General features: G+C 35.8%; 1 protein-coding gene across 3 annotated transcripts in view; it reads left to right on the forward strand.

Annotated features, from left to right (window-relative positions):
• The window catches only part of PHIP (PHIP subunit of CUL4-Ring ligase complex), a 127,136-nt gene that overhangs the window by 16,664 nt on the left and 83,232 nt on the right, over nucleotides 1–27,240 (forward strand). For all 3 annotated transcript variants that reach the window (XM_081251351.1, XM_081251349.1, XM_081251350.1), the window contains exon 7: nucleotides 17,924–18,084. In XM_081251351.1, coding sequence (XP_081107477.1) covers nucleotides 17,924–18,084 — 161 coding nt within the window. The remainder of the gene's footprint in view (nucleotides 1–17,923; nucleotides 18,085–27,240) is intronic.

A 27,240-nucleotide genomic window follows, 5' to 3' on the forward strand; every position in this document is an offset into this window, starting at 1 on the left:
TTCCCCTCTAGGGAAAAGTTTATCCTCTTTATGAAAAAATGCATATAATAAGGGGAATATGTTACGTTGTTCTTTCAACACATTGTCAAGCAGCCCTGTGGTAGGCAATGAAAGTGCAAAAATGGTTGATAGTAAATAACTTCCCTCTTAACATTTGCTATGTGAGTTCTCTGTTCAGTCACTACTCTAACCATTTTCCATTTATTTTCTTTTTTAAAACCTTAAATGGTCTGTAGGTAGGAAATATTCTTACTTTACAGAGAAGGAAATTGAGGCACAAAAAGGTTTGGTGACTTGACCAGGGTTACACATTTAGTGAGTCGTGAAGCCACAGTGACTCCCATTATGCTGTGCCTTATTCTCAGTTAGCTAATAGTAACACTTGGCTACTCAAGAAAGTTGGTATTAGTCACTTTTTGGAAAAAGATACCAAATATTTATAAAGTCAGATAAAAACTTTTAGGCCAGGTCATTAATGGTCAGATCAGTAAATATTGGTGACATGGATATAGGGGATGTAAATATGGCAAAAATATCTTGAGTTTTGTGTCACATCAGAGTGACACAACTGGTATATTGAGGTGATATATTGAGGTAATAGAATTAATTACCAAGCAGGTAATTGTACCTTTCTGAAAGAGTTTTATTTCATTTTTAAAGTTTATGATAAATTTTCTTCCCACTCAAATGTTCAGGAAAATGTTCTTTATATTTAAAAAAACACCTGTACTAGAATGCCAATTTTACCTGCTTTCTTTTTTTGTACTCACACATAGTTTTTGACATCTCTAAAGAGAAGCTGGACTAATCAAAACGACTCTACTTATTAATAGTCATAGTTTAGTGTCGTGTCTCGTCAGTTCACCTTGGTGACAATCTTGGATGTCCTGTCATTGCTATAAAAGTGTGACTAGGGCTTCCCTGGTGGCGCAGTGGTTGAGAGTCCGCCTGCTGATGCAGGGGACGCGAGTTCGTGCCCCGGTCCGGGAAGATCCCACATGCCGTGGAGAGGCTAGGCCCGTGAGCCATGGCCGCTGAGCCTGTGCGTCCAGAGCCTGTGCTCCACAACGGGAGAGGCCACAACAGTGAGAGGCCCGCGTACCGCAAAAAAAAAAAAAAAAATGTGACTAGATGGTAATGGAAAGAAAAATTCAGTAGGCTTTTTGGCAGGATAGTTTGCCTGCATAGTGATACAGTGTATCATTTCAAGTTATCACAGAGTATGAGTCAGAAGATTTTTTTTTTTTTAATGTGAACGTTCATATCTTATTTTGTTGATTCCTCTGCCATTTTCTGTCTGGCTACCTCTAAAAATTTTCCTTGCTCTTTCCTTGGTCAATTTAGTATTACCAAGGATCAATGTAAATAAGAAAAAAACCTTAGCTTTGTAGTTTTTCATAAAATATGGGTTGAAATGTTTAATGTAGATTCAGATATTTAAGTTTTGATACATTTGGGAAATAGGATTTTGTTTTTTTGTTTTACAAACTTTTAATTTTGAAATAAGAAATTAGTTGCTGAAAAGTTGCACAAAGAGCTCCTGTATACCCCTTATGCAGTTTTCCCTAATGTTATAGACCTATATTACCTGGTATTTCTTAAAACTACTCCACCAACATTGGTATGTTATTATTAACTAAACGCCAGACCTTATTTGTATCTCACCACATTTTTCCACTAATTACCTTTTCTTGTTCCAGGATCCAGTCCAGAATACCATACTGCACTTAGGGTTTGCTCAGTTTTTTAAATTGAACTTTTTGTTGTAACTCAGAAGATCATTTAAGTTCAGGGTGATGGTAAATTGGATTTTCCTTTCTTAGATTTTTTTTCCAGTAAGGCCTATGTATTCTCTTCCAGTCTTTTGAATCTGTTTTCCATTACCATTGCTATAGCCACATGTTGGGCCTTGGTACTTTTTGCCTGGAGCTCTACGTCATTCATTCACTTACCAAGTAAATATTGAGTCCCTACATTATATCTGGTACTGGGTTAGATCTGGAGTTGCAGGATAAAGAAGAACATGGCCTCTGCTTTCCTAGAACTTACAGATGACCTGATCTCCTGCCTCCAGTCTTGTTTCTCTACCCTAGGATTTAGCTCTAAACCAGGGTTTCTTAACCTCAGCACTGTTTACATTTTGGGCCACATAATTCTTTTTTGTAATGGGCTGTCTTGTGCATTGTAGGATGTTTATCAGCATCCCTGCCTGTATCCATTAAATGCTAGTAGCAATTCCTTTCCTGAAATCTTGACAACCAAAAATGTCTCCACATATTCCCAGATGACCCTGGGGTAAAATTGCCTCCAGTTGAGAACCACTGCTCTGAACTTTATAAAATGTAAATGTGATCATGTCATGCCTCCTTTTCCCCAGTGACTTTGAATAGTCTCAACTCTGTAATGTGGCTCACAAAACTGACCTTTTCCCACTTTTTCCTCACCTATACTTTGTGCTATAGCTTTGTACAACTATTGGGCAGTTCTTAAAGTCAGCCATTTCTCTTGATCCCTTTCTCTCTGCAATGTCCTTCATTCTATGAACAGTTATCTATTCATCCTTTAAAACCTACATGTAACCAGGTAGGATTAAGTGCTTATACAAATCTCTACTGTTGCTTTTACCACATAGTCATGGCTATTTATTTACCTTTTTTTTCCTACTATACTGTTAGGTTCTGGAGGTTGGAAGTTATGTTTTAGTGCTCCGTATACACCCAACGCCTCAGCATTAGTAAGTATTAAATAAAGAGGCACTAGGTAATGGATGTAATTGGTGAACTGCAGTGGGACAAGAAAAGTTCAGAAGTGGTAGGGGATAAAAAACAGAATAGGTGGTTGGAAGAAGAGAGACTTGGTCCAAGGATAGCTTTGAGGTAAGCAAAACCCCCAGACACTGATTTTTAGGAAATCAAGGTTTATTAGGGAACTGGATTATTGATTCATTACACTTGGAATATTAAAACCCATACTTGTATAATTTCAAAACCAACTCTTGAGTTTATCTCAGTGCTTTCTTATCATTTTGTTTTGTTACCTGTTTATAAATCCTGACTACTTTGTACCTCCTATTATTTGATGTAAATTGTGAAAATTGAACTGGAACTCAGTCTCAGGGCAGGAGAACCAAAGTGGTTGGCTCCTTTCCTTTACAACCTCCTTTAATAATGTTTTTTTAAGCAAAAAAACCAAAAGATACTACTAGTCCGTTGTTATCACTAGCTTCTAACAATTTTCTGTGGAAGATTTGTGAATGTGTACTTGGCATGGCCACGTTTTATTTTCAAAGGTACTAACAGATCTCTGGTACTGCCCTTTCTTACCTCCTTACCCATATTATGCCTGTTTTCAGATATAGTTTATTCTGAATTTATTTGCCTGTGATAAACAACCCTACTTCAATAGTAAGTGACATGGTGGGGGGAGAAAATAGGAAAGGAGATACCTAGATACATTAAGTCTGTTTTTAAAGTTAAATGTGGAGATTCATTTAATGCATGTTTATCTTGTGGAAAAGATTGTATTAAATTAAAGCAGTCATTTGCTAATTGCCTTGTTTGCCCGTTCTTTAAGTTTACCATGTTAGCAAAGTAAACTTTTTGTCTCTAGATTTTCCAGTTTTCATCTTCTATGTTGTTTTGCCTAGATACTTCCATATGTTTGTTATTTTACTTGTTGCTTCTGCAGCACGGTTGCAGTCTTGGTGAGTGGAAGTAAGGAGTATTAGGGAACCTGCTTCTTAAAAATGTATGCGTGTAAGGAAACAGCTTTGCCTTGAAAAACAGCTTTACTACACAAACATCCAATCAATGCTAAGAAGCCTATACAGTAGTTCCCCTTTATCCATGGTGGGTGTGTTCGAAACCCTCCAGTGGTTACATGAAACCGCAGGTAGTACCCATCCCTATATATGCTGTGTTTTTTCCTATACATACATGCCTGATAAAGTTCAATTTATAAATTAAGCACAGTAAGAGATTAGCAACAATAACTAATGATAAAATAGAACAATTACAACAATAAACAGTTGACCCTTGAACAGTGCAGGGGTTAGGGGCTCTGGCTCCTCCATCCCCTGCAATTATGTAATACTATAGTAAATATTTATTGAAAAAATCCTAATATAAGTGAATCCATGTTGTTCAGTGGTCACCTATAATGTAATGAGTTTTGTGAATGTGGTCTCTCTTTCTCAAAGTATCTTATTGTACAAATTTAATGTCTTTTTTTTAACCTCAACCAAGCACTTTTCACACAGTGTGGCTATAATTTTTGTGGTTTGAAGTGCAACAGCAAAACTAGCACAAATTTCGTTTTCCTTCTTCACGATTTCATGGATAGAATATTGTTACTGTAGATTTTAGCAACCTCAGCATAGGATTTTTTCTTTCTTTCTTTTTTTTGCCCACTCCACTTGGGTTTGCAGGATCTTAGCTCCCCCCGATGAACCCAGGCCCCGACAGTGAGAGCACCGAGTCCTAACCACTGGACTGCCAGGGAATTCCCAGGATTTTTTTGTTTTTCTTTCCTTACTCACTTGAGAATTTTCACCTTTTCACTTAAAGGAAGCACTTTACAGCTTCTCTTTGGCTTATCTGAATTGCCTGCATTACTACTCTAGCGCTTTAAGCCATTAATAGTAAAATAAGGGATACTTGAACATAAGCACTGCAATACCAGGGACAGTCGATCTGATAGAGCCCACATGATCAGATAACTCAAATGGTTACTAAGTGACTAAATGGCCAGGGTATACTGGGTAAAGGGATGATTACATCCTGGGTAGCATGGACCTGGAGGGCGAAAAGTTTTTCATCACGCTAGTCAAAGTGGTGTGCAATTTAACACTTAGGAATTGTTTATTTCAGGAATTTTGCATTTAATATTTTCGGACCGTGATTGACTACAGGTGACTAAAACCATGGAAAGAGAAACCATGAATAAGGGGGGACTACCGTACATTAAAAGGAGTTTTAAAGCTTGTCCACATTTCTGGTTTTCTCTGAGGAAAGTAGTTTGAACAAAGACAGCAAATATTCACTTAAAATTAGGTATAAATCTTGACTCTGCTCAACATGTGTGGCCTTAGGCAAATTGTTTAACTTTTCAGCCTCTCAACCTTCTCTTCTGTAAAACGGAGATAATATCTACCATATCCAGTTATTTGGAGGCTTAAATGAGTTAGCAAAGTGAGGCACAAAGCAGGTAACAATAAATGTTACTTTCTGCCCTTTCTTTCTGCAGTTATCATTTAGCAAAATGAATTATTTTACTGATAAGTCTTGAGTACGTTTTTAAAGAGAAGGTTCTTTTCCCTTCTCATTTTCACTGTTATATTTTGCCATATTTCCAATATTGTATTTGACTTATTCTGCAACTGCTAATTTCTTAACATATCTGGTACTGGGCTAGGATCTGGAGTTGCAGGGTTAATTTTTTACTTATGTGACTATATTTCTTGCAAAACTGTTAGATTGTTTTATGTTATTATAAACCTTTGAGCTTCAGCGTATAATGTCTAATTTAATATTTGGCATACAATTCAGTAAATCATAAGATTCTAATAATCTGTGGTCTCTTTCCTGTTCATTTATTCTTTCCCTACTATTCTCTATTCAGTCTTGTTCCTTTTCCTGCCTTCTGTACGATCCATACGTTAATCCTTAGTTAGGTGTTCTACTCATCACTTATTTGAATATATTTATTTCAATCTGTTATTTTCTCAGTAATCATTTTTTCTTCCATTACTCATTTTCTTCTGTGATTTTAGTCTTCTGCTTTTCTAGTTATATAGTTTTATAATTTGTGTTGTTCTTTAACAATTTCTGACTTAGCTATATATGTATACATATTTTGGGGGGTGGGTGGGAGAGGGTCTTGGTTTTTGTTTTTTAATCTGTCCCTTGGATGATACGCATTTATTTACATTTGTTTTCCTGACTACTTTTAGGGTCTGGAGGGTAGAGGTTATGTTTTATTGTTCTTTTTAGACCCAGCTCATCAGCATTCGTAAATATTAAATGAAGAGGCAGTATGTAATTGCTGTAATTGATGAACTGGGGTAGAAGAAGAAAAGTTAATGACATTCAGGTTTTCCCTTGTCACAGGTTTTTGTTTTGTTAACTCTCTTCTCCCTACCCCCTCCCCTGCCCACCTCTTCTTTGCTTCCTAAGAACAGGTAGCTGTGAGAGACTACTAAAATGTATTTGCATTTTTGGTTTTTAAGGGAAGTAAAGCTAATGTTTATTATGCCAAAATACCAAATATATAAAATAGACATTATTATTTACATTTTTTTCTTTTGCTTAAATTTCTTTTCAAATTATGATTGACCAAAAAAGGGAAGGCACTTTGAAGAATGACAGTTTCCTTGGGTGAGTTTAAATTGTTGCTCTTGTAGCTGTGTTTTATTTTCTTCTGTAAATCATAAGATGAAATTTGTTCTTAGGTTATAGATGTGATGAGAGGTCTTCTCCCCCCAACCCCCACCCCCACCCCCCCTTGTGTTGTGTCTGGCAAGTAATTTCAGTAGTAATTAGGAAGCACTGGCCATTGCCTTTTTTAGTTTGCATCATATATTTTTCCAGATTGATTATTGGGTTTGATGTTAAATTTCACAGCTCTATAAGTGAAGCAAGTTATTATATTTTCTTCATAAAGTCTCTGTTTATTTTGAATTCCTTCAGGGAACCTTTGAAGTTAAGCGTTAAACATCTTCCTAGACATCTTGAAAACTGGGAAGTCCATGATTAAGCTGAGTAGATATTTACATAAACAGCAGCAATTTGTTCAGCTCCTTAAAGGGAGATGTAGGTGAAAAATGATCTCCCACAAAAGTCTTTAAAATAAAAGAAAAACTGTTCAGTAAAATTTGCATTTATAACATCTGAAGATTTGACTGTTTAAGGACAGTAAGTATAGATGTTAGTACATAGTACCTTTGAGTTTACAAAACATTTTGTTTTATTTGCTTTTCATAGTAACTCTGCAAGATACCCCTACTTTATTAATGAGAAAACTGAAATGTAAGAGAGGTAGTAACTAACTGAGTTATATCCCTGGTTATTTTGTTTCTGATCTTCTTATACATTGAACTTTATATCACATTTATATAGCACCTTTTTACCTGTTCTGTGAAATTCTTTCTTTTTTTTTTTTTTTTGCGGTACGGGGGCCTCTCACTGCTGTGGCCTCTCCCGTTGCGGAGCACAGGCTCCGGACGCGCCTGCTCAGCGTCCATGGCTCACGGGCCCAGCCGCTCCGCGGCATGTGGGATCTTCCCAGACCGGGGCACAAACCCGTGTCCCCTGCATCGGCAGGCGGACTCTCAACCACTGCACCACCAGGGAAGCCCTGTGAAATTCTTTATCCATTAGTCTTGTTACCACCTTTGTCCATTTGTTGATTTGGGATAGGAGCCTTTTGAATTATGCCCCAGTATAAGAACTCTAGAAACAATAAAACACGGTGTGTTCTCTCAAGTTTATATCTTGCCAGATAAATACTTAAATTTGAGAGAAAATAGTTCCGTGAGAAAACCTTTGTGATCTTGTTGGCGCACTGATTTAAGTTTTTCTAAAATGAAATTTTGTTTTTGGAACCCTCTGATTTCTTTTGTAAAATCACCTTCTGCTTTTATTTATATACCTTCTGAACTGTTCTCTTTGTAGTCAAGAGATAAAACTGCAGTTACACCAAAGCAAATCTTTTACTATATTACTCCCACTTCTTTCTCCCTAAAAAACTTCAACTTATTGTCCTTGGGAAATAGCCCAAAATGCCTGGCATAGCTTAGGAAGCACTTTGCAGTCCGCCTTTGACCTTCTTGGTCTCTCCCTTTGACGCTTGCCCCTTTGTGCTCTGTGTGCTTGTCACACCTGACTTCGTTATGTAGCTTGAGTGTTATGCTCTTTGCAGCCTCAGACCATTGCACATGCTTTTCCCTCCACCTAGGTAGAATATTCTCCCCTCCCACCAACATTCTCTGGCTGTTCATTTTTCGGGTCTTAGTTTAAATGTCAGTGTTTTAGAGAAGTCTACCCTGACTCCCTGATATCCTCCTGCCCTGTGTGTTTAGGACCCTCTGCTATATATTTCAAGATTTCCCTGTACTTTCTATTTGATGACACTTATCATTGTTATAAGTCCTTGTTTCATGTCTTTCTTCCCTGCTAAACTGCAATCTCCATGACGGTAAGTTCTGTCTTTTCTTCTTCTGTTATATCCTTTAGCTCATACTTGGCCCATATAGGTGCTCTATAAATGTTTGTTGACTCAAAATTGAATGATTAAAATGTTTGGGGAGAAAAAAACAAAACTAACTTTTTAAAAAATGAATTTTTATTGAAATAACTATTAAAATATTTTAAAATATTTGAAACTGAAAATACTATACCATTGTAGTATTTTCTGTATCATCACACTAGTTTCCAGGAAAGAAATGAGGAGGAAGAATAATACAAATCACGCAATTGTAAAATTCTAGTAAATTACCATCCTAGTAATGGTAATGTCTGGTTTTTTGTTTGGTTTGGTTTTTTAGTGCTTATTTTGGTATTTGGTTTATGATATTTTTTGCTTAACTCTTGAAATCATTTTTTCACTTTCTGGATTTTATTTCAGTTACTATTTGAGTTCTCCTTTTCAGACATTATTCTTATTTGTGATACCCGCTAAATCTTAAGAAACATGGTGTCTTTCAAATGGGAGTTACAGCTAAACATTGAATTGAATATGTAGAGATTTGGAGGGCAGCTACTGTGCATACTAATTATTTTAGATACAGTTGTAAAATAAGGAGAGAGGCTCTCTTGGGCGTTATGTCACCCCGGTAATTATTTCCCTTTACTCTTGAATTCTCTCTTGCCTCCCCCCCCTTTTTTTTTGTGGACAGAAAAGCTAATTACAGGATTTTCCTTCAAATGTTGCAACCCCTTGTACTTTAAAGTTGGGACTTTTGTTCATTATAGTTACTGTTACAGCATTTTATTTGTCTTGTTCATATGTTGCTTGTTACTAGTTACTGGTGTAGTATGATAAGGAGACCAGATGGTGCTGTAGAAATAAACCAACCTGTGTTGAATTATTTCCCAGATTATCTCTGGCCCTCAAATTATGAATATTTGGTTGTAATTTCCTACTAATATCTATATTAGTAACCCCAGAAGAATTATTGTGGCAAACTTTTCAGTTGTGGCTCTAAAGAGAATTAAATGTTAGAAGTTCCTCCTTATATGATTGCTTCCCAAATAAAATTGAACCTAAACTACTTTGACATCTTTTACTTTAAAAACTTAATGGGAAAGATTTTAGAAACAGAACTTATAAACAAAATTGATGGCCCTTTGTATTTTATGGCTTTTGAATCAGACTAGATGTGAATTCTTTGTAGCGTGTCTTCAGTCCATTGTCAAATAGGCAATGGTTATTCTCTGTAGTGTAGTATACATTCAAATACTTTAATATACTTAGTCTTTAGGGTTTCTTTTTTTATGATTAAATGAGTTTAAATTCCTTGCATCTTTATCCCTGGACCTGTTTTTATCAGTCTTGAATTTAAGTTAATCTCCTTAGACAGTTCATATTTTTCATATTGCTCTTTTGACCTCCTCGAGGTAGATTGAGCTATACTTTATTTAATAAAAAATTAATCAGGATGTATATATGCTCAATAGAGAAAACTTGGAAAATAGAACAGCTCAAAAATTAACCAGTCTCACTGGTTGTCTGTTATTAATACTTTTGCATGTTTCCTCTCAGTCTTTTTTTCTAATATTTGTCTACCTAGCCAGCATGGTAAGAGTGCACTCTTTGGAATCAAACAGCCTGAATTCAAACCTGGGCTTCACCTCTGGGAAAGTTATGTTTTGTCCTTCAGTTCCGTTATTGGTAAGGAATATCCCCAGTAAGGGGATAATAGTAGTAGCCGTGTTAAAAGATGTGTGAGGATTAAATGAGAATATATGTAAAGTTCCTTGAACAGTGCCTGGCATGTAGTAAAGTACTCAGTAAATATTAGCTGTTATTTTCCAGATCTGCTACACATCATAATAGTTTTCCACAGCTTTTTTTTCTCCCCACCACAAGCACAGCAGATAAAACTTTTTTTCTATCAGATTCTTGAAGTCCCAGTAAGAACCTCTCTCTCTAGCTTCAGTCCCTGGTGACTTTTGTCTTCCTTTATATGCATTTTCTCAAGATATGGGATTCTTGGCTTTAGCATAAGTTCTTTTTTAGAAAATTATGTAGCTGTTTTTTGTGATCTGCACGGTTGCATCATCTCCTTTTCATTCCAACATTTTTGTGATTCTTTAAAAAAATAAAATTTTATGTAATTTCATACGTTAGCAAATACCTTATACCACACAATACTTTATTTAATGGAAATCACCAACACCATATAGAGACAACTTTTTGGACTTGTAGTGAATTTGGAGGTTATTTCTATAGAAATTGCCCTCTGAGTGCCTGATCATGGATATATGTATAGCATTATTTTGTTGAGAAAACTAATTATTGTCTAAAGAGGTAAATCATTTTGGAATTTGTTTTCACATGGTCTTGCTTACCTGTTTATCATTATTTTTGTACAGGCATGCCTCAGAGATATTACGGGTTGGGCTCTAGACCACCGTGATAAAGTGAATATCAGAATAAAGCAAGTCACACAAATTTTTTGTTTTCCCAATGCATATAAAAGTTATGTTTACTCTGTACTGTAGTCTGTTAATTGTGCAATAGCATTATGTCTAAAAAAAAATGTCGATGTCTTAGAAAATAATGCTGTTGGAAAAATGGTGCCAGTAGACTTGCTCAATGCAGGATTGCCACAAACCTTCAATTTGTAAACAAATAAAATGCAGCAGTGTCTGCAACGAGCAATAAAGCAAAGCACAGTAAAATGTTTGTAGTTCACTTAAGTTTAGTTCTGTAGGTTTCCAAAGTTTGGAGAGCCTTTATTTTTTATTTTTATTTTTTGCGGTACGTGGGCCTCTCACTGTTGTGGCCTCTCCCGTTGCGGAGCACAGGCTCCGGACGCCCAGGCTCAGCGGCCATGGCTCACGGGCCCAGCCGCTCTGCGGCATGTGGGATCTTCCCAGACCGGGGCACGAACCCGTGTCCCCTGCATCGGCAGGCGGACTCCCAACCACTGCGCCACCAGGGAAGCCCTGGAGAGCCTTTATTAACACAGATTTTGGAGATTAAAATAAAATCTAGGTACTGATTATCCAGAATCCACTCTCTCTTTTTTTTTTTTTTTTTTTTTGTGGTACGCGGGCCTCTCACTGTTGTGGCCTCTCCTGTTGCGGAGCACAGGCTCCAGATGCGTAGGCTCAGCAGCCATGGCTTACGGGCCCAGCTACCCTGCGGCATGTGGGATCTTCCCGGACCGGGACACGAACCCGCGTCCCCTGCATTGGCAGGTGGACCCTCAACCACTGCGCCACCAGGGAAGCCCCACTCTCTTTTATACTTTAATTTAGGAACTGTTTATATGGTTATTAATTATAAGTTACAACTACTTTTGCATTTTATTTACAGAAACTCTGGGAGCTTTCCAGGTGTTTTCTTTAACCAGAATCAGAATAAAATTGGTCAAAATATAGTACAAAAATGAATCTAATAAAAAAATTTAAAAAAAATAAAAATCTTCTAGTAAAATACTCTGATGTTTCCTATCTGAGTACCCTTTTTTCTGTTATCAGAAAAGGGTCTAGGTTCACCTTCTGAATTACATACTCTTTCTTCTTTTTGCCTCCATTTAATTCTTCTACTGCCACAAACATTAATTCTCCAGGTTTTGGTGTCTACAGCCACATGCCTCTCCTTGCATTCATTATGCTGCCAGCAGGGCTCTGCTTTCATGTGCCGACAAAAGTTGTAGGCACTAGTCCTGGGCCCTGTAGTTCTGATTGTTAAGGCAAACAGCTTTCCTACACTGGTCTAGATATTGTATAGCATGTTATGTTGTTCATAAGAGTTAAAACAACAACAGCAAAAAACCCTAATTTGTGCATTTTTGTTAGTTCATAGTAATTTTAGTATTTTTTCCCAATTTATCTTCTTTAACAATGGCTAATTTTGATCTTGGGTGATTTATTGCAGTTGCACCATGTGCCCTTGTCAGTTTTTGTTTATTGATTGATTGATTGATTGGCCACGCCATGCGGCTTGTGGAATTTTAGCTCCCCGACCAGGGATTGAACCTGGGCCCTCAGCAGTGAGAGATTGGAGTCCTAATCACCGGGCTGCCAGGGAATTCCTCCGTTTTTTAAAGTACTTAGCAGGATGGTCTTGGAGGGTACTATGCTAAGTGAAGTAAATCAGAGAAAGACAGATACTGTATGATGTCACTTATATGTGGAATCTAAAATAATTCAACAAACTAGTGAATATAACAAAAAAAAAGTACACTCACAGAATAAACTAGTGGTTACCAGTGGGGAGAGGGAGCGGGGAGGGGCAATGTAGGGGTAAGGAATTAAGAGGTACAAGCTTATGCATACAGTAAGTTATAGGATATACTGTACACCACGGGGAATATAGCCAATATTTATGATAACTGTTAAATGGAGTATAACCTTTAAAAGTTGTGAATCACTATATTGTACACTTGTGACATATAATATTGCATAACAAGTATACTTCAACTTTAAAAAATGGAAGAAAACAAAGTACCTGTCAGAAGGAGGAAACCTTTTGGAGGGAGGTGATAGTATTTCTGCTTTAGTTCTTCCTTATTTGCAGAGATTTTGTCACATATTTTTCTAATATGCCCCAAAATGTAGTCACTAAGGTTATTGCAGAGGCTCTTTTCTGGCAGCTACCCGTCTTTTCCCCCATGAAACTTGGTTCAAGTGATACAGATTTGTATAGTGAGGAAAACTGAAGTAAATCTGCTTATGTTTATCTTTTTCTAAAATCATCTGCAGTGAAAACTTCGGCCCAGCTATAGGACCAAAGTACCGTGTTCCTGGATAGACAGGTGTCAGTTGTTTATAAGTGAATGAAAGTAGACTTATATTTCCAACAAATTAGTTTTTTTTTTAAACTTTTCAGTAGTCTTCAAATTAGATAATAATAAGTCAGGAGTAAGATTTTTTAAAAGGACACAAGAAGAGTAGCCAGATAAAAGCCAAAATGCCATTAATTATAAATTAAAAATTTTGGCACTGACATATAAATAGACATGCCATCAGCAACCTAGCACAGAAATATATATAAGATAATTTAATAGAATAGAGAAGGATCAATTAGTGAAAAGACTGGAACAGATAGTTGATTAGGGGAATCTTCAGAGACTCACCCAGTAACATACTAAAACTCCAAATACATTAAGTAGTTAAGTGAGAAATTTAAACCACAAAAAAGTAAAAGTAAATGGGTATTTATTGTACTATTGGCTGATAGCAGAACCTTCATATTAAAGTACTAGAACAAGTTACAGAAGAAAAGAAAAATATTGATAGAATTGGCTATATAAGTGTGAAATCGTGAGATGTCACAGAATAGCATAATATGAAAACCAAGTATATTTGTGGAAAATGTTTCTGGAAGTATAACTTGAGAAATCGAAGTAGAGAGAGAATAACTTGCTTAAAACCTCCACAGTGTCAAACTTAAACACAAGTCTGTCAAACTTAAAGCCTGGCTTTTATTTCATTAAGGAATATGGTGTAGCTATTAAAATGCTGTTTATGAGGGAAGTCTCTGCAAAATTTTATGTGACTCCTTTAGGTGGTAGAGTTACGTATACTTTACGTTCTTATTTTCTACATTGAGTATGCATTAGTGTTATGATTAAAGACATAAATCAATGCTTGAAAAATAATTTGGTGTGAACTAGGAAGAAATGGCTTATGGGGGAATTTTATTTATCATTTTATTACCTAGAATGTATCCACAGAAGTAATAGTTAAGACCCTACTGGCTAGATATATCTAGTTATATACAGTAGTTACATCTAACTTTAAGAAATCGTGGGCCTTTTGTTAATCTTCAGTAATCAGTTCTATAGACTTGTGCACATAGACTTTGTTTCAAAGAATGTTCTGAGTGATTTGCTACAAATGACACTGTTCACAATTTTGCTCCTTTTCTCTCTTCAGAGAGAGTGATACTTCAAATGGATAACAGTGATTTCTGGAAGTTGTATTTCACTTTACTGGTCTGTTCCCTCAGAAGACATTGAGTAAATATTTTTACCTATCCCTTTGCCTCCAAATTAAGTAAATTTAGCAGGGCAGTTGAAATGAAGAACTGTTTCAAGATACTTTGAATCTATAATCTGTCCAATAAAGAAATCCATTTTTGTTTTATTTCCTATACCAAATTGTTTTATTGATGTGTAATTAATTTATTAAATCCACCAACTATATATTATCAACAAAGTGCCAGCCACCATTGTCAGCTTTTAGGCTAATCGAAGAACAAAGCAGATAAAAAATCCTGCCCATGTGGAGCTTATTATGTTGTAGTGGGAGGAGGCAGGAAATAAACAGTGAACATAATTAGCAAATAAAAGGTGATAAGTGATGGGAAAAGAACAAACACTAAGCTACATAGAGGGGGATCAAGAGTAATGGGTGGTGGTAGGGGGTGGGTTGTAATTTTCAAGAGGCTGATCAGGTTCTGCTTCATTGAAGTGACATTCTTCTGAGGACAGATTTGAAGGAGGTCAAGGAGTTAGCTATATGTGGGAAGAGTTTTCTGGCCGGGTGCAAAGACCCCAAGTCAGGAGCATACCTGATGTGTTGGAAGAATGGGGGAGATTAGAATGGTTGGAGCAGACCAAGTGAAGGGGTCAGAGAGGTGTAACGGGGGGGACAAGATTATACAGGGTCTTGGTAGGCTGATGCATAAGGAATTTGGTGTTTATTCTGAATCAAGTGAAGAACATTGCAGTTTTGAACACAGGAGTGATACTATAGGGCAACCGGTAAGGTCGCTTTTAAAATTAAAATTTTTAAGTTTAAAATTAAGATTCACTCCTTAATAGAGGAGATGACATTTAAAGTGGCCCTGGAGGGTAAGAAAGAATTTGCCAAGTGAAGAAGGTAGAGATTTGCTTTGGCAGGCTTAATTTAACAATATTTCACATCACCATACTTACGAAAATAAATGTACTTTTAAACCAAAGTCATACATGTTACTTGATATAAGGTTAAAAGTATAATAATGTCATATAAAGAACTTATTCCTTTATGACCTCTTATATCTGTTTAACCATGCTCGTTTTAAAAATTGATGTTCTAGTTTAATAAAATTTAAGGAGTTCCTATAATCCAAGAGACATTTCCTTTTCACTCAAAAATCCAATTAGTCTATTAAGAGTTTCTTTTGAAAGTAAATGATTGCCATTTGCCTTTCTGCCATAAAATTGTAAATTTAATTGAACCATCTTGTGTTTCTTATTATTAACTGAGATTCATTTATATACTTTTTTTATTTAAAAGGCTCTACACTCAGTTGTAGGAAATACGAGTAAGACAGAATTTCTGCCCTTAAGGTACTTAAGATCTGGTAGGGGAGATAAGACATTATGCAAATGGTATAGCAAAAGAAAATGTGAGTTCATTGAATGGGAGTCCTACAACATCCTCCTCTCTTCCTTTATAAAAATTCTCTACCTATTTGACCTGGTCAGGCCATCTTCAAATCCAGTCTCCTCAGTTGAAATTCAACTGTTGAACCATACTTATATTTTCTTCTCTAAATCCCTGTATCAAGTTTGAACTACCAACTTATTACCTGGGAACTCTACATACTATATGTCATATCTTTTAGTACTGTTGTACAAGTTTGTAAATTGGTTGAGAGCAAGGACTCTGCTAGGTACCTGTTCCCTTAGGATGCAGTCATAGTATAGATATCTAGTAGTTAACTGGTAACCAAATATAACATAGGGTAGCGTGGAATATAGTTTTAACTATAAATGTATTTCACTTAATGTTTCTGAAAAGTTTTACTTGAAACGTTGACTGTAAAGTAACTTTTCGAAAGGGATGTTCTTTTTCTCTGTCGATTCTTAAAATGAAAATATTTAATCCGAGTTTAGGTAAAGATTCAGTAAAAACTATGTTTAAGAGAGTAGTAACATTTTCTCTTGAAGGAAGTATTTTTTGCTTTATCAACCCTGAATTATAAATAGTCTTTATAACAAATTCATCTAAAAATTCTGACATATGTAAAAGTGCCTGATCATCATTAAAATAATGGTTTTGATTTTGTGGTTATCTCCAATAATCATTTTTATTCCTGAACAGTGTTAAATATTTTTTTTAAATTTGACATTTTGAGAATTTTGTAAATTTTGTATGGAGGGAGTTAAACTACGTCTTGGTAATGCAGCACTGTCAACATTTGTGTTACATGTTATCACTTATTTTCTTACAAAACAGACAATAAGTGAGATGTCATTGATCCTTAGTGTTTGGATAAGATCATTTGAGTTCTCATTTGGCAGGACAGTTGATGCCTGTGGTTTTGTGTGATCTTGGCTCCAAATCAGTTTGGAGCCAAAGCACAGGAGGATGTCTTTCACCAGGCCATTTCTATGCATAAGCAAAAATGTACCAGGGTTTATTAGAAACTTATTGAATCACTGTTATTATATAACTAGTTTAAGCCTAAATATGCTCATTAACAACTTTCAACATTTGTCTTAGATATTGCAGATGTTGAAATAGATTGTATCATAAGACTTGTATGCTAACAGCAAGAGATGTACTCTATCAGAATATAAAATGATTGATGTAGTAAAAGAACATATAAGCATAATGTAATTATTCCTTGAATTATTATTGCTTTAGAACCTGCAAAGTATTCTGCGTATCTCCTCACCAGTCCCCAAGATTTCCCTTTTTGCTTGCAAATGTAGTGTAAGCCAAACATTTATTGTATGTGAATAAAATAATAAACACTGAGATTCTTTATGATACGTCTGAGATATTCGTATTTCATCAACTTTAGGGCATAATTGTAGGCTCTAAACCTAGGTTAAATAGTACTTTGTACATATATTTAATTTTCTTTGGGACTACATTTAAGTGAGAAACTAGTGTTTATTCTGTCCAATGTAGATGGCAGTCACAGTCAAAAAAAGCCTTGTATTTAAAGATAATCTACAGGTGAATAATGTGCCTGCAGATCAGTCAACATGTATTTATTGAGTGCCTTCTTTGTCTATAATTATTGGTATAGAAAATAAGTACAGTAGTAATTTAGATGGAAAAGAACATTTTGGGCTGGAGTCAGCATCTCAGGCTTTGGGACAGAAGATAAATTTCAGTCATGTCTTGAAAGATGGTTGAAATGGGTGAGGTGAAAAGAGAGAGCTCTAGGTTCTAGAAAACGAATCATTATGCAGGTCTTTGGCAAGATCCCCAGCTTAATTATTTTTTTTAAATAATGCAACAGATTATTCCTCTGTCTTCATTTGTTGCAGAGTTTTTAAAAACATCATTCAGTATGTCATATTTAGAGTGTTCACGAATTGCTGGTTGATGAAAAGTAAAAATCACTGGATCCAGTTTTAACTGCTTTTGTAAGAAAACCTATCTCATAGGGGCCTTTGAAAGAAATAATGTCATATAAAGTGATTGGTTTTTAAAGAGCACTAGCCAGAGAGTATAGAAGTCTGAGTTTTAATCCTAGCTTCATGCCTTACTTTGTGACTTCAGACAGGTCGTTTAACTGAATTTTCTTGTTTGTAAAGTGAAGATAATAGTGCCTGACTTATTTCAGGTGAAATAATGGGCTCTTATTGACTATTTTGAAGACTTTTAACTAGGAGCCGTATACCTTAGAAAGCATCTTTATTTTTACCAACATATGAGAAACTGAAATATGTGAATTCATAAAAGAGGATGATTAAGAAAATTAATTTCTGAATTATACTTATTTCCCCCCCTTTTCTTGGTAGCGGATACTTTGTTTTCAAGGAAGCTGAATGGAAAATACAGGCTTGAGCGACTGGTTCCCACTGCAGTGTATCAGCACATGAAAATGCATAAAAGAATTCTTGGACACTTGTCGTCTGTGTACTGTGTAACTTTTGATCGAACTGGCAGACGGATATTTACTGTAAGTAGTTTTTAAAGTATTCTCTTAATTCATATATGGAATTGCAGAGAAACATTGCTTAAAGTTGAACTTTGAAATAAAACCTTTGTTTTTTCTTTTAATGAAAAACTAGAAATTCAGGTAAATTAGCTTACTGTAACAGAAGGTTTTACTTAAGGTTGGACTTCAAGTTTGGAACATTCTTGAAAGACATGTTGTAGCACAGTCACAGTTATATTATGGTCCTCATGGATAAGTGTAATTCCCAGCATTATATGAAATAATGCAGTGTGACCTTTTTAAAAATGTCATACAGTAGTTTTAATTCTAAACCAAGGACATTTCACCCAAAGTGTGTTAAGCAAATTAGGGGAGTCTGAGAAATTTCCCTTAAAGCAGTGATAGAAAAAATTCTGAGCATATGTAACATTTTCTCCTTTTACCTTTTATCCTTAGCACCTCATTCTTCAGTGTATCTCATGTGTTCAGAGTCTCTTAGGTTTGTTACTGTTTCTTTTATTAACTTGTTGAACGGAGAAAACAGCTTTTCAGCTTTAAGGGAGAAAATTGCTTTTGGAAATATTTCAATTTATTTTTAGGTGCCTTAACTATTATATCCACTAAGGGTAATACTTACTACACCATTATGATCGTACTTACCATTAAATACTACTTATATTAAATACTCTGCTGAACGTATACACGCATTCACAGGATTCCTAATTTTAAATGGGAAATGGAAGTTAACATGGAAATTCCTACTTCAGTCTTCGAAGAGAGCAGCTGTGAATTTTATAGTCACAACAATTATAGATTCCTCTTTTAAGTAAATATGCTTGTAAACTGAGATTTATTTATGTCTACTTTCTCTCCTTTACCTGTTCACCCAGTCCTCTATAAAACAGCTAAATGGCAGGGTGTGGGAAAGGATTTCCATACATATCTTTTCCCCGGTTCTAGAATCCACTTCAGGCGTTCGCAGATTATTTCCTACGTTAGTATTCTCCCTTTCACCTTCTCTTTTATCTCTGCTGTTCTCTATGAAGCAGAATAAAACTGAAATTTAAAAAATTTTCTGATGGGTTATTGTTTTTAGAGTGGGGAATAGTTATCCCTGTATTGGCTAAACTCCTTGATATACCTGCAACAGTAATTTGCTCTCAGATTAAATTTAGCTCTCAAAACATAAAGTAAATTTGGCGTCTCTAATGTTTAAAAGAATTCTTTCAAAAATAATAATAAATTGGAAGAATGAGAGAGACACGTTACATTGTGTTTATACTTCATTTTGGTGAGTATTAAGTTATGCCGTTGCACTGAGATTATAAAAAATATATAACTTCTTAATTAATTTTTGATGTCTGTACTTGGTACAAGGTACTTACCTTGTGGGAATTCCTTCTTTGAAAATGAGAGGGATGGTAAGCATTTGATTGTCGTACTTTATGAAGCACTGTGTATGTGTTGATTTGAATTAGACACATAATCTCCTACAACTTTTTGAGGGAAAAATGCAGTGAGACAATACACTGTTGCTGGCTCATGAATTTAGTAGAGTAATAGGCATAGAGTTGGGCGAGCGCTCTGAACCAGGGGTTAGTAAACTACTTCCCGTGGGTCAAATCCAGCTTGCCACTTTTTTTTGTAAATAAAATTTTATTCAAACACAGCCACGCTCAGTGGTTGCCTTTGTACCACAACAGCAGAGTTGAGTAGTTATGACAGAGACTGTATGGCCTGCAGAGCCTAAGATAATTGTTATCTGGTCCTGTACAGAAAAAAATTGCAACCCTTGTTCTAGATATTTAATTCCTACTTTTAAGAGCATTGAATGATACGTGAAGAGGGAAGCGATTTTCTGATTGTTTTCCTTTAGTTGAAGATACATAAATAAAGGCAGAAAATTATCACTGTACTGTTTTATATGGTCTTATCAAGAGTCTAAAAATGTTGATGTTTTATGTATGTGATATAATTTGCTAATTGTGCCAAACTTATAGTCTCATTTGTAATTTTTTACCAGTGATTTGCAGTTACAAATTCCAAAATGTTGCCTTGTGACAAGAAATGCAAAGATATGAGATCACTGTTACTTAAAATTTCTTTGTATTTTTATGATTATCACCTCGAGTTAGAGTACATATGTGTTTACTATTCATGTTATTTTATTCCACTGGGAACACATTAGCCACTAACTAATGCTTTGAAAAGCAATCTTGAAAACTGATAGGATAAGACTTTAGGATAGTAGATTATGACCGAACAATGAAAGATTCCTGTGAGAGAGTGACACACTGTTGTTATTTATTGGAATAACATTTCAGTAATGGACAGCTCAGTATTTCCTTTTTATGTATTCGGTATCTGAAGACGTTGCACACTTATTATTAAGTCCTAGTGTTAGATATATTTGAAAGCTTTTTCCAAGGGACTCATTCCAAGGGACTTTTGAGTCCTTTCTGGGTAGGCACAGCTAGAGGCAGTATAGTCCTGTGGTTAAGAGCATCAGCTTTGGCATTAGGAGGCTCTTAGTTCAGCTCACAGCTTTACCACTTCCTAGCAGTGCAGCTTACAAAGATTACCTCACCCTTTTAAGCTACAGTGTTCTCAGCTGTTAAAAAAAGAAGAAGGGAAATAGATAATAGTAGTACCAATCCCACAGGATTTTTGTGGGATTGCATGAAATGATGCATGCAGTTAGTATAGAACAAGATAATACAGGAAGCAGTTAAGTTTCACTTGCTGCTTTTAATTTTATAGATGGATTTAAATGAATTCTTTCCATTTTATTTTCTTACCTAACTAAAATCTTATTTATAAATGCTATACAAGATTGAAATCATTGTGATTGATAAGTGAGATTGTGTTAGGAAAATTTTCCAGTATTTTGGACTAGAATATTTTAGTAATGGACATTTCCCAGTATAATAATGAGAAGAACCCAGGGAGGAAGGTAGCATAATTACCAAGTCAGACTGCTCCCTAATTCTCTCTCTTTCTTAGTTTTCTAAATTTTTTTTACTTGATTTCAGAATCATTGCGTCAAATAATATTTACCAAAGAAAAGCAGAGTTAATGAATTCTCTCAGTAGTAAGCCATTCACTCATAAAAGTATGTTGAGAACCATACAAAAAGATTTCCCCTCTTTTTTCAGAAACATAAAATGTACCTCTTAAAATTAAGGCAAAAGAGCACGAACTGTTTATATAAATTCAGTAATTTATAATAAAGACTATGAGTTTATGCACTCCTTTAATGAACTTCAGTCTTTTAGGAGGCGGACACTGCTCTAAAAGCTTAGGATGTAGAAATGACAGACATAGTATCTGCCACTGGAGAGTTCACAGACAGTCAACACACAATATTGATACAGTGTGATAAGCTTGCTAGAGGCAGCACAAGATGCTGAGGTGTACTATAGGAGAGAGGTACCTAATTCAGTGTGTGGTAGGAGATGGTAAGAGAAGCTTCCTAGAGAAGTGCCACCTCAACTGAGCTAGGTATTCCAGAGTTAGGGAAAGGCATTTACAGTCACTGGGAGAACGTTATCATGCAGTCGTGTATTACTGGACATGGCAAAGAATAAATATGGACCACTGCTAAGCAAGAGCTAGAGATGTTGTTGGAGGACGAAATCATTAAGATTCTTTTGTGACCTGCAGGGATGTCCTTCCTGAGGGCCGGAGCAAAAGTGATGGACTTAGACAGAAGAGGGAGCAGAACTTCTCTTTTTAATGATCTCTTTGGCATTATTGTAGAGGATGGATTGAAACTAAGTCTTTATACGGAGGTATTGGTGAAAAGGTTCTAGCAGTGATCCATGAAAGATTCACAGTGGAAGTAGGGATGGAATTAACAGATTAAAAATAGAATCTCTAGGATTTAAAAGGTTCATTTGAATGTAGGGAGGAATTGAGAGGGAATAGTATGGAATGACATGTTTTTTAACTTGTGTGACTGGTTAGAAAGTCGTGTCACTTACTGTGGTAAGGATTTAAGTGGAGAAGTTTGTGAAGGTTGGGACATGTTGAATTTGAGATACTTATATAGATTGCCAAATAGAAATGCTCAACAGGTTGTGGGAGCTCAGGAGAGAGATTTAGGCTAGAAGATTGAACTGGGGAATCGTTGAATATGGAAATTGATTTTTTTACCTCATATGTGTAATGTACAAAGGTTGAAACTTCAACTTTAAAGCAAACTAAAGAAGAGGAGAGGAGTCAATAATTAAGACTGAGAAAGAGCTGCCTAAGAGGCCGGGAGAAAAATAGAAAAAGAAGTGGTGTCTTAAAAGCCAAAGGATTAGTATTTCACGAAAGGTAGAAAAACCTAAAGTAAAATTAGAACTGAAAGGCATCTTTTGGATTTGGCAAGGCTATTCATGAACTTAAGAAAAAATGTTTTATTTTAGTTTTAGGGGTAGAAGTGAGATTGCAATGCACAAAGGAAGGATTGGGAATTGAAGAATTAGAGGCGGTATAGATTAATCTTTCAAAACTTGACAATTAAAAAAATAAGCTATTTTCTGAATGTGGTGTATTACCACTGAACATACTTTTATTGTATTGTATTGTCCTCTGTGTTGCAGTGAATTTGTTTAGAGGTCTGTCTCTATTAAGTTGTGAGCTTCCTAACAACAAAGCCTTCTTCTTAAACCTTTTTAGGTCTGCAGTGCTTTACAGAGTGTCTGGTGCATACAGTAGGCAAACAACAAAAAGATGAATGAATGAACCAGTCAGTTAGAGATACAGAAGTGAATAATGTCCTTTCTTGTAAGAAACTTCTGTTAGGGAAGATATATACAAAAATGTCTGTAAGACGAATTCCCTTCTTCTACTGTGCTTCATTTACACTGGCCTTTTTCTGTGTTTCAAACTCGCAAAGCCCATTTATGGCTTAGAGCCTTTGTACTAGCTATTCCCTTTGCCTGGAATTGTCTTCTCCAAAATATTCCTGTGGCTGATTCCTTTTTTAGCAGCTCTGTTCAAACACTGCTTTCTTAGAGACTTTTCCCTGACTACCTTCCTTCCTCATACTCCATCATTGTCTATCACATTACCTTACTATATTTTTCTTATAATATCTGTCACTGTCTGAAACTCTTATTTTTTTAAATTAGCTTTTATTGTATTTTCTTACTAATAAGCTCCATGAGGACGGATAGGACCTTGACTGAGTTGTTTATGACCACTGATTAAAGTAGGCATCCGTGAGTTATACTGATGTAAATAAGTAAATAAACAATTAAGTGAGAAAGAAGGGAAAACTCCTATTTACAGTGGAATGCCAACTGCTAATTGTAGAAAGAACGGTGGTTTGGCGACTATCATAGTGGTGGTTGATTCATTTGTGTGTCATTGCCGGAGGCTAAGACTGGTAGATGCTGGTTTGAAGATCTTAGCATAATCTTGTATATGTCCCCCAAGATACCAAGTTAATTAATTAAAAGGGGAAAAAGTGCAACTTTGCAGGGGAGAAACATGGGAAACATTAACAAGACAAAGTTACTAACTTTCCTAGTGGCGGGATGGGTTGACATTGTGCGTCCTCGGAAGTGGTACACTGAGGACAACACAGCGTCTTGTCTGTGGGGCTCCTGCCAAGGCAGGATGATCTGGGTCTGGTCATTACTGAACATTGGACAGACTGAGGTTCAGGGTCATCCTATAGATGTAAGGTCTGTATTCTTTATAAACTTCTGAGGACATGAAACAGAGAAAGCCTCAGGGAAATACTCCAGATTGAAGAGACTTAAGTGACAATGCAACTAAAATTTAACATGTTGCTGTATGGGGTCCTAGGCCATAAAGGACAAGGGAACGTTATTAGGATAGTTGACAAAATTTGAATGGGGCCTGTGGATTGGATGGCAGGTTTATCAATATTGATTGCCCAACTTAGGTAGACGTGTGTCTTTGTTTTAGAGGAATGCACACTGGGATATTTAGAAGTGACGGGGCGTCAAGTCTGCAGCCTACTATTAAATGGTGCAGAAAAAGACTAATGGGCAGGTGTGTGTGTGTGTGTTATATGGAGAGAAAGGAAAGAAAGGTGGTGATGGAGCTGATGCAGTGAATTGTTAATAGTTGATGAATCTGAGTGATGGAAGACATTGGTACTGCTCTTGAAACTTCTGTAAGTTTGAAATGCAAAATTACTTTTTAAAAAGTACATGGGAGGCAGCATAAGGGATGATACTGTATATTCAGTAAGTTTGGTAGTAATGGAAAGGAGAGCTAGAGTACAGTAATTTATAGGAAGGTAAATTTTTGAAAAACTGGGTCAAGAGTTACAATGAACAGATTCTGCTTTTCAAAGTGAAATATTTTACCTGATAAGAGTCTTGGTTAGGGAGTGGGACTGGGTTCTAGAGGTGAGTGATCAAACCTGGTGATAAGGAAAGAGTGATGAATGTGGGAAAAGGATTGCTGATTAGCCTTAGCCTTCCAAATAAACAGGAGTTATGAATTTGCAGTGTTGCAGATTTAGTGTCCTTGTCTTCTCTTCCATAACGGTACTTGGCATCTGGGAGCAGGATAAGAGCAAGTGATGATTACATTGATACAAGGTTAGTCATTGGTGGTTTAGGTGGGCAAGGGAGTGAGAAAATTTGGCGTGTGTTGAAATGATTGACGCTGGAGTTTAGGGTAATTTGTAAGGGAAATGAAATAGGGGTCTGATAGATGGGTAAGAAAGAAAATCAATAGCCTCTTCTTGAAAAAAACATTGAACTAAATTTAAATTACAAGCACTTTTAGCTGCCTGAATAGGCTACTTTTTAGCTTGAAAAGAAAATGACGTTATAGTATGCATAACCATATACACGGTGTTTTTAACATTTAATTCTGTTTGTTCTAATGACATCAAGAGGTGAAATCTGACTCATAAGCTGTGCAGCAGTAGCGAGAAATGAGAATTCTCATTGTTGATTCTGCCAAGGACTGCCAAATTCTCCAAGACACTGTAAGATTAAAAATCACCTAATTTATCTTTATGTCAAAGTAGTAATCTTTGGTTGGTCTCTTCAATTGATGCTTCTCTTTTAGCAGGGAAAGCTTTACAGATCTACTTTTTAATTTTAAGGTCGTCTGAGCAGAATCAACCTGCTGTACTGTTTCCAAATGTGTGCAGTTTTCTGCTCACAGAAGTCCACAATTCTTTATCACTTACTGTTCCATCCTGTAAAGTAGTTTTCTTCATCATGAATGGTTCACATAGTTGTTACCTCTAATCTTCTAGCTTTAGTTTAAATAAATAAATACATATATACATAAATAGTTCAATTAAGCTCTTTAAAACTTGTCTTCCAGAAACTTTAAATTTGACCTTAGGTTCTGCTTTAGTTTTTACATAGAATTTAAGTGATTGAGGAAGGCCCTGTGTCTGAAGTTGTTTCATAAAATTTTCATATCAATAGGTAGGACCTTTTTTGTAGATTTTAAGGAGCATTTTAATACCCAAGCGCATGACAAAGTAGAAAGCCATATCACAGAGACCTGTGGAACTTCCTTTACCAGAATACCAAAAGCAGATGTATACAATACATTTATTGCCTGGGCTTATCTATAGAGAATGTCAGCGTTTGCTTTTATTTATCTGAAGTTTGCCTCTCACACTTTTTATTTTGAAGAAACTTTGAGTTTCCAAAAGGGATTCACAAAATAGGAACCTCTTTTAGATAGACATAAAGTGAGAATTACCTGCAGTGTAAGAGATCTAGTTGTACGCTGGAAGGAAGGGTCATTAGTGCCACCAGTCTACTTAAAAGTATTAAAGAAATAATGATTCCAGAGTAAATGTCTGATTCAGTTTCCTTCCTGTTGTCCTAAGCTACAGAGTATGTTGATAGTTTTAAAGGCACTTGCCTTAATCATTTTGTGTGTGTGGCTTTAGGTGTGGCTGTGGAATAAGAAAATTTATAGGGTACTTTAAATTCGTAAGTTTAGGCAAATCTAAATTTGTTTAAGTTCCACCCTTTATCAAGCCTTTTCACAAATAATATCTACATTGTTGTTTATTCAGGATAGAGATAAGGTGCTCTTTCAGCTTGGCTTTATCTTTGCATTGATGAGATGTCTTGACATTTAAGAGAAAGCAGTGTAAATTTGGTATATCTCATTTGTTTGGGGATTTATGTAAGCTAAAGCTACTTGTTCTTTTTGTTATCTTTATACTAGGTTCGATGTAAACAGACAAATGATAACATATTAATGAGTACTCTTTCATGGTAATTATGACAATTTTACATGATTGAAAAGTGAAACTAATGATCCACTACTGTCTTATATTTGCTTGGCATTAACCACTAGCTTAGTATTATAATTTGATTAAAAAATGAATTCCATAAAAGCATCTTCAGTTTTCACCCGTTCGTGTATTTCTTAAAACTTACCGTGGTTAAAATATTATAGTGACTATGCCTTGTCTCCTTAAAATTCTTCAGTAGCTTCCTCACCAGGTTAAATTCACACTCCCTAACAGGCATTTAAAACCCCTACCTTCTATTACCTTCCTCAGATAAAACCTTTCCAGCTTAATTTTTGTTTCTAGTTTCCCACGTATACTTCGTACTCCCAACTTTTCTCACCTTGCCAAATCCCCAGTCCTAGCAGCAACTTCTAGATGTTACTGAAAATAAATGAATACTTCGTTTTCCCCTAGGCATTAGAACTTTGCTTAAAAAACTTGTCAGTTGAGATTTTTTTTCTAAAATCATGCTATCTAATTTTAGCAGGAAGTTCACTGTTGCTTCCAGGTTTTTTCCCTTTTTCTTATTGCTCTTAAAATTCCACCACATTTTCAAACTTTGCTCACCTTTTTTTGGTTCCTTCTTTGTTTCCCCCTTCTCCACTTGAAGGAAATAATCTTCAGATATTTGTCTTACTTGCTAAGGTTAGAATCATCTCATTTCTTCGCTGCTTGCTTTAAAATTGCTATCTCCACCATACCTCTTCCCCCTTCATGCAGCCTAGGAGCCTGTATGTCCCTCCTACCAAGGCTGACCCCTGTGCCTGTGTTGTCCATCACTTTCTTTTCACCATTTAAATAACATTACTTTTGCTTTAATGTCCATACTGTCTTTAAAGTTTTGATTGAAAACTTATAATGTCCTACTCTTTGGTTTATTATTGACTTTACTAACATTTGAGGTAGGCTTCTGGGAAGAAAGATCATTT

Source organism: Mesoplodon bidens (assembly GCF_964165515.1).
Source record: "Mesoplodon bidens genome assembly, chromosome: 12".
Lineage (NCBI taxonomy): Eukaryota > Metazoa > Chordata > Mammalia > Artiodactyla > Ziphiidae > Mesoplodon > Mesoplodon bidens.